At 42.6% G+C, this 13,179-nt stretch overlaps 1 protein-coding gene across 1 annotated transcript in view; it reads left to right on the top strand.

The window, feature by feature from the left end:
- Positions 1 to 13,179, top strand: part of DCLK2 (doublecortin like kinase 2) — a gene marked incomplete at both ends in the record, with an annotated part of 153,636 nt that overhangs the window by 108,478 nt on the left and 31,979 nt on the right. The window contains 3 exons of the mRNA XM_082838505.1: positions 9,916 to 9,991; positions 11,131 to 11,239; positions 12,871 to 12,928. Of these exons, the coding sequence (XP_082694631.1) occupies positions 9,916 to 9,991; positions 11,131 to 11,239; positions 12,871 to 12,928 (243 nt within the window). The remainder of the gene's footprint in view (positions 1 to 9,915; positions 9,992 to 11,130; positions 11,240 to 12,870; positions 12,929 to 13,179) is intronic.

The following is a 13,179-nucleotide window of genomic DNA, read 5'->3' as shown; positions in this document are numbered from 1 at the left end:
ACCATGTGGACCCCTCCGTAAATTGGCTTCAGGATCCTCAGAATGTGGCGACTGCATTTCCCCAGAGTGAGCGGTCTGAAAGAGAGTGCCGTGCAGAAGTTCCCCTTTCTGTGACCCAGCCTCGCAAGTCAGACACCATCATTTCCATCATAGCTCAGTAGTCACAGATGTCAGCCCGGTTAAGCGTGGGGAGAGACTGCGTGAGGGCATGGACATCAGGAGATGAGGCTCATGGGGACCATCCTGGAGGCTGGCTCCCACTCCCCTTCTCTCTGCTTTCATCTCACCCAGAGTTTCTTTCCTCGGCTGCCTCTGCTTCCTCAATAGCTTTCTGTCCATTCTCCCTTTTGAGCACCACAAAAGTCTCTCTCCCCATCAATTTCATTGCTTTGTTCTCCTTCCAGTCCTTTTGTTCTCCAGACCGATCACTCCCCGTGCATTGTTTTCTCTCCCCTGCAAATCCTAGAATCCTACCACCACTGTTGTTTTCTTCTCTTAATCCCCCATCTTCCTGACCCTCCATTTTCTCCTTGACCTCAGCCCGTGATCTCCTGTTTCCTCTGCCCAAGTTCCTCTGAGTCCCTTCGATCTAGCTGATAACCTTCCCTTCAGGAATATTTACTGTGAGTAAATCACAGCATTTTCTTTGGGACAGACAGGCAATGAAGAGTACTAAATGTGTCATCAGCTGCCAGATGGATGAAGAAAGCATTTCCCTGAAATTTAATTCATCATCCATGTCCCAGTTTAAGACTTTCAAGGCTGTAGTAACTCAAGGCTTCAGAGTCAGGGGCACATCTGTGGACACTGGGGGATGAAATGTCTCCTGTTTTGATGCTGAAATGTATGCCCAGGGGCTGTCTACTGTGAGCATTCTTGTTGGTTGAAAGAAGAAAGAAAAAAGTACATTTGGAACATTATCCAACATCTTGAGATTATAAACTGTCTGATGTGCTGATATTTTTGTCTGATGAATGTCTCCTGGGTCTGCTGGTGGTGAAAGATTTTCTAGATTTGTGAAGTGTGATGAAAGGGCTGGTAGTATCTCATCCTGATTGGCAGAGCTAAAATGTAGCTCTTTGACCTTCTGAACTCAAAACTTCTTTTCGAAGCTGTGAAATGTAAATCCACGGTAGCTTCTGACCTTCAACATTTTCGCTTTTCCCTGGAGCTCTGGCTTTTCTTTGGTATTTAAAACTAGTTACTGGTCTTCAGTACGAAGAGACTGACGACTTATATACCTCCTTTATTACCTCAGAAATGCTGGGTGGTGACTTCACCTCTGAACATAATTGATTTTGTTGACAGAAACAAAAGCAAAAGAGGGACTAAGCAGTTTTGAAGACTTCAGTGCCCTAACAAAATCAATCATCACAATGACTCTCAGATTCTGTTTGAGGACAGTGATTAGTACATTGTAGTTGTTAAGTAAAAAAGAAGCATTTGGGGGCTTCCCTGGTGGCACAGTGGCTGAGAGTCCGCCTGCCGATGCAGGGGACACGGGTTCGTGCCCCGGTCCGGGAAGATCCCACATGCCGCGGAGCGGCTGGGCCCGTGAGCCATGGCCGCTGAGCCTGCGCGTCTGGAGCCTTTGCTCCGCAACGGGAGAGGCCACAACAGTGAGAGGCCCGCGTACGGCAAAAAAAAAAAAAAAAAAAAGAAGCATTTGATGGGTAACTGGTTCACCTGGGTGGAAGCCCTTTTTTATGGGGGTCGAGGGAGAGTTTGCCAAGCAAATCAGTGTATAAATTGGATCAACTGTAAAAACTTTATTTGAATATAAGCAGCATATGTGTTTCTCTTAAACGCCCCCTTATTCGTAAAAGTGGGTAATTTGACCTTCTTCTCGGTCACGCATTAGAAAATTGGATGGCGATAATACTTAGAGGTTGTGGTAGTGAGCTGGCCTGTGCCAGTGACAGACAGTGATAGCCTCCATTGTTGGCACTGAAGAGACAGGCACCGCCTCCCCCACCATGCAGGCATCCTAGAAATTGGTGGTACCTCACACTGAAATCATGTAGACATGTTTAGCAGGTAGGTGTGGCCATACCACCTGTTGCTGAAAAATCCAGTAATCCAGTAAGCAAAATCCAGTGCTTGAAAGGCTCACTCATAGGGATGTGATGAGATTCTGTGCTGGTTTTGGCAGGCCATGTAGTCAACTGAGGTGGCAGCGATACTCAGAGGAACAGAAAGCCAAAGTCAGCAGGTTCCATACAGCTCCTTTTGTTACTGGGTCCAAGCTCGTACTGCTCACCACGTGACAGGCTAATAAATTGAGAGAGGAGTTGTTGAGGCAAGGAATAGAGACTTTATTGGGAAAGCCAGCAGACCGAGAAGATGGAGGACTAGTGTCCCAAAGAACCATCTTACCTGAGTTAGAATTCAGGCTTCTTTTATACTACTAGGGGAGGAGCTGTGGTTGGTTGGCAAAAACTTCTTGATGCCAGAATCCTTTGTTCTTGCAGCTGTCCAGGTAGTTCAGGTCACAATGTTCCTCTCAACCTCCAACAAGACAAATGTTATTCTCTGTTCTGCAACTTTTTATCTCTATATGAATGGGAAAATGTTATATCTTTAAAGGTCAGAGGCTTGAGAATGGGCTGTCCTGTATATTTCAGGCTATAAGCAACATTCTTTTAGTTATTAACTTGTAGCAAAAGCAATAGAATATAAAGGTTAAAGTAAAAGAAACATCCAGTATGGAGTCAGGTTTGTTCTTCCCTATTAAACTTTCATGGACTTGAGCTGGCTACCATCTCAAACCATGTACATGCACAGACAGTGGGTTCTCTTTACTGCTGTTCACCACTATGAACCAGTCACAAGTCTCAAGCACCACTGATTTTACCAAATGAAACCAAGTGTAAGGTATGGCTACAGATAAGAATACTTTGTACGTTACTAACCCTTAGGTGCTGATTCAGATTAATTGTTCCTGTCTCATTACTAATACTGAAGTATTTCAAAGTAAATTATCACAAATCCAATATTAAAGTGATAAAGCTTCTATTTTTAAATGGATGCCTAATTTATACTGGTTTTCCTTCTAATTAATGGAACTGATATTTCTGATATTTTTTAAAAAACACCACAAAAATGATAATGAGGCAAATCTATTTACAAGTAATATCTAGAATACTGATTTTTAAAAAAATCTTCAGTACATTTCAGAGATCATCTTTTTAAAGAAAAATTTTTCTTAAGATTGCTTTATGTGAGGAAAGGCTGTGTATTTATTTATCGACTTGTATATTATTTGACTAAATTATAAGAATGTGATAATAGTTATGTACTCTGAAAGCATGTTCTAAATATACCCCAGTGGGGCTTCCCTGGTGGTGCAGTGGTTGAGAGTCCGCCTGCCGATGCAGGGGGCGCGGGTTCGTGCCCCGGTCCGGGAAGATCCCACATGCCACGGAGGGGCTGGGCCCGTGAGCCATGGTCGCTGAGCCTGCGCGTCCGGAGCCTGTGCTCCGCAAGGGGAGAGGCCACAACAGTGAGAGGCCCGCGTACCGCAAAAAAAAAAACACCTAAATATACCCCAGTGAATATTTTGATCAGTGAGTCTGGTATAGGGTACAAGACTTCTTGAGGAGGTCATAGTGTGAGATTAGCCAAATAGCCTGGACTCTGCAGTCAGACCTGGGTTTAAATTCTGAATCCACATTTGCTGTGGCATTTGGGCAAGTTATATAACCTCTCTGAGCTTTGGTTTCTTCACAGATCGATGGAGATGATGATAATACCTAATTCATAAGATATAAAAGTACTCATTTTAGGACTTGGCACAAAGTAGGCATTCAGTAAACTGTAATGAGTTGCTTCTTTCCTTTTCTTACAAAGAGAACATTGTTCTTGGGCTATTGATAACTCACAATGGCTAGATTACTGGATGAGTGATAGAGAGAACTTAAATTAAGATAGCTGGACGATTAATTACGATTACTGCCAGAAACTTCCTCCACAGAGGTTCTCAACCTTAGCTACACATTAGACCTTCTGTGGAGCTTAAAAAAATATTGATGCCTGGGCCCTACACGCAAGAATTCTTTAATCTGCGGTGCAGCCTGGCAATAGAATTTTTCAAATCTTCCCTCGTAATTCTAATGTACAGCCAAGGACAGAGAACCACTGCTTTATAACAACCATACCCTGGGGTTTATTCTGTTCTAAGCATTTAAAAGCATAAGAATGATATTGGAGGAAAAGCTTTCCTAAGAAAGTTCTTGTAGACCAGGGATTTATTTGCCTGTGACCACATTTGGCCCAACGCCTGTTTTTCTCAATAAAGTTTTATTGGAACACAGCCATGCTCATTTGTTTCCATTTGGTCTATGGCTGTTTTCACGCTACAACAGCAGAGCTGAGTAGTTGTGACAAAGACCATATGACCCGCAAAGGCTAAAATGACTCTCTGGCCCGTTACAGAAAATGTTTCTGACCCCTGCAGTAGGCCACTTAAAAATTGAATCATAGTGCTGTTTTCCGAGATGCATTCGAGAAAGTCAACTCACTACGCAAGTATATCTGCTAGATTCTGTTCAAATGCTTCCTTTTATGAAAAACCAAAATGAAGTTGGGACTATTAAGTAGTTCTATTAAGTAGCATTAAGAGAACTATTTTTGCTACATTTTTTTGAGAATTGCCTATTTCTGAACAAAACTTCACAATTTTAGTATAGCACTTAACATTCTCTTTAAATTCTAAGTTTTGTAGAAATAGTAAGAAATTTAATGTAGGGCACTTTGACTTAACTTCCTTACTAAAAATGTGGAATGCTGGCATGTTAATGATTATCAAATGTACTTTCTCAGCCCTGAATGCCCTTTTAAATGAATCTAGTTGAGAGTACTGTATAGATTTTTCTGCTTGTTTTCAAGTCTTTTTTAAAAAGTTCTTAGCAGAAGTGGCTTCTTGTGCATTTTCCTTCCTTGCATACTCATAAAAATGGAGCTGCTGCTGCCAGAGAGTAGGTAGGTGGTGGCACAGTGGAGCAGGTCCCAGAGAATGTGCTCAGCAATGCCTTCAGTCTTTTTAATCACTTTCCTTCCTTCACTCACCAGGAAATATGTCCCCTCTGCTCCCCACCCCTAAACATCATCACATCTTTTTGAACCAGTTAGTAATTATGGAAGATATCTTGAAAGAACCCAGTTGCTGCCATCCGTTTATGCTTTACTGAGGAGCAGCTCACCCAAATGCAGCATCTAGGCACAGTCTTCGTGCTGTCTCAGCATCCTGGTTGGTGATGGAAGCATGAAAGCTCATTAGAATTTTAAGAGATTTAAAAAAAAAATGTTTAGTTGAACAATAGAAATGGGACAGGTTTTAATCAGGAATGCCATATTTTAATCTCTCCTTGCTTCAATAAGAGAATAGTTCTCTTACAAGGGACAGGGAAATCCATAAATTCTGCCTGGTAAATGGTGGGAATTTTGTAGTCATAGCTTTTGCCCTAGTGTTTTCCTTCCTCTTTTGTCTGCATGTCTCTCAGGGCACCGGGAATGCTTTGCTTTATATATAACAATAGATACTTCACATTTGCCAGGGATCTGTCCAGAGATCTTGGTGAATACCCAGCTTTTCTTGGATTCTCAGAGCACCAGGCTTCGTTGCCAGGAGGTCACGTGAGCTTAATTGCCAGCGGTGTGATTCCAGCACGCCCAGTGCAGATTCGTGCTGTAGCGAAGTGGTTCCCTCTCATGGATCCTCACGGGCGTTTGTAACCATCAGAAGGAACCTTCAAATGGTTAGGTGAGGTTTCTGGGAAGGGTTTTAAGGGTGCACACATGCCTCTTCCTGAGACTGCAAGCTTCCGGCAGTAATGACCTTGGCCCTACATCTTTGCATCCTTTGCAACCAGCACAGGTTGTAGCTGAGGGAGGAAAGGAAAACTGTCTGTGGGTCTAATCATGTCCTGTCTTTTGAGCTGTGTTATAATAAGATGATTCCCTCATTTCTTTATGTTTTCATTTTCTGCATGAAAGCTTTATTTTCAAATAAAGGAACATATTGGGGCAGGTAATCAGTTACGTCACTTCTGTTAACGCTCTAGTTTTTAAATGCTTGAGGTTTAGCACTTTGAAAAAAAATCATTCTGTTTGAGAGTCTTGGAAAGTAATCTTCTTGCCATCATTCCTTGCTAAGGAAGCTGCATTTCCTGGTGATTTAGTGAAAACTTTTGTCAGGTACACATGAAAGTAGCCTCTCACGTGGGCCTGCGCCCTCACGCTGCCCATGAGGCAACCTCCGAGGCCGGGCTTCAGCCCAGTTGCTGGAGGACCAGCTTCCACCACCTGTTCTGGCTCCTTGCCACCTCTGAATCCCAGCACAAACCAGGTTTGTAATTGCTGGACTGTACAGGGAATCAGGATAGGTGGGAATGGGGGTTTAATCAAAAGAAACATTGAGAAAGTTACAGGCGTTGACAGGAGCTCAGTGAACACTCCAGAGAGTCACGCATCCATGTGAAAATGTACAAAGAGGTAAAAATGCCTGCATTTTAGCTCCTTCCAAGACTTCCTTCTTAGCCCTTGAGTCAGAACATATCAGCTTGTGATGAACTAACTTACTCAAATTAGCTCAAGAAAGAGACCTGTGAGAAGAATGTTACCTGCGTCCAGGAGAGCTGAGCAAGCAGGCCTGGGGGAAGGCAGGTCTTCGGACCTCAGCAGTGGGCGTGGGGTCTGCACGCTGCACACTCCCTCCGGCTCTGAGTGTTGGGAAGGCAGATGGTTCCTTCAGTGCCCAGGCTGGACCCAGCCAGCTGTGTCCTGAGGGCGTGAGGCTGCCCCGTTCTGGGCTGTGAGATACAGACATTCAGGCAAGCCAGCCACTGTCCACTGCTGCTCCCGGACATCAACAGTCCACCTCCCCCATCCCTGTAACCTAAAGGCAAGTTGTGATCAAATGGGATCTTTCCAGTTATCTTTCGAGATCTAAAACTTTCCCCAAAATGACATTCTTCTTATCTTTATTCCATTAAGAACGTGGCTGATATGAGTTTAATTTGGATCTCTTATTCCCATGACTGACAGTTTTCAATCTAGGAAGAGTTGGATTAGAAGTGGAACAGACTTCGAATGAATTATTTAGCAAAAGATCTCTTATAGCCATTGTACGTTCAATAACTCAAAAGCATTTCTCTGACACTCACTTCAAGGCCCTATGCTAGGTGTTTTGAGGAAAAATACTAATAACTAATATTGAGTTATTGTTACATGTCAGTGATTGTGCTAAATGATTTTACGTGCATGAGCTAATTTTAATTCTTTAGCATATCTTTGCGCTAGCTGCTGCTCCTATCCCTATATTCAGAGCAGAAAATTAAGACTTAGGAAGTTTTAGCAACATTTCAAAGAAAACCAAAAGATTATTGGAGACTTCCCTGGTGGCGCAGTGGTTAAGAATCCACTTGCTAATGCAGGGGACACGGGTTCAAGCCCTGGTCCGGAGAGTTCTCACATGCCGCAGATCAACTAAGCCCGTGCGCCACAACTACTGAGCCTGTGCTCTAGAGCCCATGTGCCACAACTGCTGAGCCCGCGTGTCACAACTACTGAAGCCCGTGTGCCTAGAGCCTGTGCTCCACAAGAGAAGCCACCGCAGTGAGAAGCCTGCGCACCGCAACGAAGAGTAGCCCCCGCTCACCGCAAGTAGAGAAAGCCCGCGCGCAGCAACGAAAACCCAACACAGCCAAAAATAAATAAACAAATAAATAAAGCTACTCAAAAAAATTTTAAAAAAAAAGAAAGATTATTGGAGTTAATGTAAGTATGAAATACATGGAAAAAAAGTGGTGGGAAACAAGTTGGACAGGTAGGTAAGGGGATAAATCACGACCTGAGTGCCATGCTGAAGACGTGTGGGCTAGTCTGTTGGTAACGAAGACCCAATGAGTTTCTGGGATCCTAGGGGCGATGTCAGAACTATTCTTCGGAAAAGCTTCTCTGGCTATAATTGTGGAGTGGGAGAGACTGATGGAACCGAGGAGGCCTCTGGTAGAGGTGCCGAGAGACGCCGAGGGCAACCAGGACTGGGGTAGCTGCTGTGGCCATGAATGGAGCAGAGAATGCTGTGGTTTTCTTTTCAGCTTCCTTTTATGTTCCCTCTCTGGGGCTTGATTTTAAAAGTCTAGCTTTTAAACATCCTAGCATAGACTCCTGCTGGATTTGGAGTCGCCTTCAATTTCAGCAGGAAAAAAAAAGAATAAAACAAACAAAACTCCATTTTGAAAAACTTTGTCCACCAAATTACCTGTATTGTGAGGAAACGGTGATTGAGGAGCCAGGCGTTCATCCGGCTGCAGCGTTTTCATCAGGTTAAGGGTGGCCGGAAAGCGACCCACACGCACACCCACGTTCCTGCACGACTACTCCCCTGTCAGCGTGTAGGACACAGACACTTATGAGAGGTGTGTTTGCCCCTCAGGAGGGGGCTCATTTGGTGACTGTCACCACTGCTTTTCCGTGGCCCTGGGTTTCCTAGCAGGACACGCCGCTCCTGGTTTTACTGTCCACACAGGTGTGGTTACGTGGGACCTGAGAAAACAGCCTAATTTTTACGTGCCTCTCATTCTTGAGGCTCGTATTTTATCCCCAAAGAACTTCTGGGTGATCCTGTTTGAAGGGATGTTGTAAGTATTGGGTTTTCCTGGATTGAGCCAAACTCAGCATCTGTGGGGTTCTCCACTTCACCCAGAGGAAGAGGGTGGACTCAGTGTCTCCAGCTTGTGGGCACTGTGGGAAGGGTAGGTCCCTGCCCTAGACCTGTGCTATCTGTGCTTTCATTTAGCAAGTGTGAACTAAGTAGTGTGTGCACCAGGCCCTGTGCTGCACATGGAGGATGCAGGGATGAAGAAGGCACAGCTGCTCTGGGGCAGAAGCTGCCAGGATAGTTTGGGCATAGAGGCAAGCAAGTAAACATACCAGCACAAAACATGCCAAAGATGCTTCTCAGTATTTGGTAAGTCTTTTGATGTTTAAACTCCTGAAAGGAATACTTTTTTTTTTTTTTTTGAAAGAGAAGAAAGAACATTAAAGATGAAAGAGAAAAGATTGAGTTTGAAAGTGTAATAACCCTTGGAAATTAAGAAAAAATTCCATAAGCCTACAGAATAATAAAAGAAATAATAAAACAAAATAGTAATAAATATATGAATAATAGTCATAATATGAGTTTTTCAGTTTACCTAAGAACTAGAGATATTTCTGTGTTAGACTGGGAACTTCAGCTTTTTGTGAAGTTGGAACCTACCTAAAAGCTTTATCTCTTATTCCCCTCTGGTTCCTAGTAAAAAAAGCTTCTTATGATGCTTCAGAGGAATTCCTGCTGTCTTAGGGTGGCAAAGGAGTTGATTGAGCAAGGGCTGTTCTCTGGGTCCTGAAACTACAGGAGGGTGTGGAAGGTGATGCACTCCCGGACATGGGGCTGGACTTCTGAGAAGAGCTCGACCCTAGCAGGGACTCTGGTGGTCAGCCAGGGTGTGGGGAAGGGTGGGGAATGTGGGATCTGGGGACTCTGTGCTGACGTTCTTGTAATTATCTATAGTTCTAAGCCTTCTTGTGCCGCTAGTAACTACCTTGTTCATGGGTGATGCCGTGAAAGTCTCCTTATTTTACATCGTTGAGATCAGAAGTAACACAGTATCAAAGAAGAGTAACATACACCAATTTTCCTGATACTAATATGAATTGAAAATACTGTATCTAAGGAAGAACTGTACTAATGGGATTGTATATAGGGAGAAAGGTGAGATGAGAAGCAAGGGGATGCTTCCTCGGTTTCTGTACCATTTTATTTTACTTTTTTTGCATTATATTATATAAGCATTTTCTGTTTTCTTAAGGATGAGCTAGCTAAAGATTCGGAAACTTATCCTGATAAATAATGGGCACTGTCTCTTTCAGCAGATTTCTGCACATGGCCGATCTTCTTCCAATGTAAATGGCGGGCCTGAACTTGATCGTTGCATGAGTCCTGAAGGTAGTTCTCAGCCTATGATTACGTTTTTTTTTTTAATTATTTATTTATTATTTTTGACTGTGTTGGGTCTTCGTTTCTGTGAGAGGGCTTTCTCTAGTTGTGGCGAGCGGGGACCACTCTTCATCGCGGTGTGCGGGCCTCTCACTATCGCAGCCTCTCTTGTTGCAGAGCACAGGCTCCAGATGCGCAGGCTCAGTAGTTGTGGCTCACGGGCCTAGTTGCTCCGCGGCATGTGGGATCTTCCCAGACCAGGGCTCGAACCCGTGTCCCCTGCATTAGCAGGCAGATTCTCAACCACTGCGCCACCAGGGAAGCCCTATGATTACTTTTGTAAGGGAAGCCATCCATGTGAACTTGGTCGCCCCCCAAACCCACTTGTGCTAAATTATCTCTCTAAACAGCAATGGGATCATGACACCAGTTAGCCTGTTTAGCCCTATTGGGCAGGGATCACATCAATATGTATAGAATCTCGTTAATTAAGCTACCCAATTTCAGATTTTAGTCTTGGGTTTCCTTTCTTTTTCCTTAGTGGCAATCGGCTCACAATTCCTAAATGTAGACTTTCCTTGTTCTTAGATATCTTTAAGTGGGTTTCTTTGTTTGATGTCAGCTATGTACAGGGCACTGGGGGATACATTGTGAAAAGTGGTCGATCTTAACCACCTCCTTCTCCTGCCCCTCCCCCCTCTCCTTTTTGAGGACACTTTGAGCCAGAAATTAGCCTTAACAAGGTATCCTAAGTGGCCAGAATTTTCTTTACTAGAAAAATCTTGAAGAGAAAATTTCTAAGATTAAGTCCCCATCATCCTCCCCTCCCCCTTTCTCCAGAGTTGACAAGAAGTTTACAGAGTTTTGGTTAGACTCCCCTTTCACCCAAAGCTAATCACTTATTTTCAGCTGATATTTCAGGGATTTGTCAGGTTTATTGATTTTGTTGGTTTCTGATTCCAACCAACAAGGCCAAAAGGAAATTGGTGGTTCAGGTGTTCTATTCAGAGAATATGCTCGGAGGATTTTCTTTAGTTTTACTACAGATTTAGAAATGACTCCATTGTGATTTATTATTTCACCCATCTGTAGGAATCAAGGTGAAATGTGATGTGTTCACTAGACTTTGTGTTTATCCTTTTTTGCAGGTGTGAATGGAAACAGGTGCTCTGAATCGTCACCTCTTCTTGAGAAGTACAAAATTGGGAAGGTTATTGGTGATGGCAACTTTGCAGTAGTCAAAGAGTGCATGGACAGGTGAGCGGGTAGTGAGGATAATGGTTTGTTCACCGACACATACGTTTCTCCTTTGGAGTTTATTCTTATCTGAATGAACGAGAGGCCTTCTTAAAGAGTCTACTCTTAGGGCTAGTGTTTTGCATGCCCACAGGCAACTTGACAGGGGAAAATGTAGGTATACATGTAGAATATAAACCTGCTTTGTACTTTGGGAGATATATCAGGTCTCATCCATGAGCCAGAGAAAAATGGGAAAGAGTACGATTCATTTAAAAAAAAAAAAAATCTCCTATAGCGCTTATCTGTGCCAGGCTCTGTTCTCAGTGCTGTACTTATATTAAGTCATTAACCCTCTCAGCTAATAATTAATTGCATATTATCAGTAGTTCAGGATACATGAGCTCTGACTTTATTCAATATCAGAATCAGCCAACTTTTGCTCATATTAAAATTATATTTTTGCTTGTCCAGCCTTATTTCGTTTAAGGTCCTATTTTCTCAGATGGTAACAAATCCATTCTTTTACATTCCAGGCCTTTTGTAAACAATATTAAAACTGGAAAAGACTCAGATTAGAGTCTTTGTGTTTATAGCCTGTTACTCTAGCTGTTCTAAGTGGTAATTTTTGTTGTGGTGGTAGGAGATGGGTGAGGGGGAGTTTTCCAGAAAGTTCTGGTGACTACAGTTTTCCTGTTCTGCTACATCTCCAGTGAAGCTTTACTGCTCCTTATACGGTACACAAAGTAGCTCCCTGTCTTCTAAACCCCTCTGCTTAGCTCTGGTACACAGATTGCTGCTCAAGCAACAAGCATCTAAAATATGACATCTAAAGACTCATTAGAAATCTGAGGCAGTGTTTGATTTCTGTTATGGAGAAGCAGTTTAAATAAAAGTTATTCTTCCAAGGTCGGTCTCATCAGTGTGTACCGTGACCACCTGGCACAAGCAGCTTGTGCTTGAGAGAGCTAACCTATTCCAAGAATACCACAGTGTTCTTTCTTGAACTGCTTTCCTATTCTAAAAGATGTATTTTTGACATGTTCAGATTAAATTATACTGAAGGTGATTAAAAGTTAAATAACAACATCAGGACTCTTGTGTCAAATGAATGACATCTCTAGTACCAGATATGGACGTTTAAAGGTGTGGATAAGGTGGCACCGGATCCTAAGTGGAGTTTTGGCTGAGAAATAGAAACTGAAAGTCTAGGGACTTTTCAGTTTTGAATTATGGGCTAATTAGTGACTAATGGACTCATGTAAAGACATTGATAAAAGAAAATTTTCTGTTACTTTGATTCATTTTTCTTAATTTTATTCTGTCTCCTAAGAGAACTATTTTTGAGATTTAAGTACGGAAGAACAGCTTCTTGTCCAAGTCTGATACAACAGAATTTAAATACTTTAAATATGTGAGTTACTTAATATTGTAATGATTAATACTTATAAAAGGAGATTGACAGTGTGGCTTTGTGGGTTTTAAAAAAATCTTTTGTGGGTATTTTTCTCCCTGACCCCACTCAGCATCCTCTCTGGTGTATAGAGAAGGAAGCCACTCTTTTTTCCCTGGGTCTGTGCTGTAGAGGAAATCAGGATGGATGGTGTCTTTGATTTATGTCTTTAAATGGCCTTCCTCTGATTATTCCATAGGTCCACAGGAAAGGAGTTTGCCCTAAAGATTATAGACAAAGCCAAATGTTGTGGAAAGGTACAGTATACATAACTGTTTTGTAAAAGAAACCGAAAAAACTTAGAGATGTTTACTGCAGTGAAGGAATTTAAGTGGTGATTTGACAAGATCATAATAGGATAGTATTGCTGATAGTAGCGGGGGAAACCTTATCAAGCTTTTTTTTCCCCTGCCATTTTTCAGAAACCTTAATCCTAAAACAGTAAATTGATTTGATCTCTGTCCTAACCATTGAAAAATACAAGTTCTTCTCTCTGGGAGATGTCTAT

The sequence above is a fragment of the Leucopleurus acutus genome, assembly GCF_964270905.1.
Source record: "Leucopleurus acutus genome assembly, chromosome: 4".
In the NCBI taxonomy this organism is placed as follows: domain Eukaryota; kingdom Metazoa; phylum Chordata; class Mammalia; order Artiodactyla; family Delphinidae; genus Leucopleurus; species Leucopleurus acutus.
This window is presented reverse-complemented; position numbering and strand designations above follow the sequence as displayed.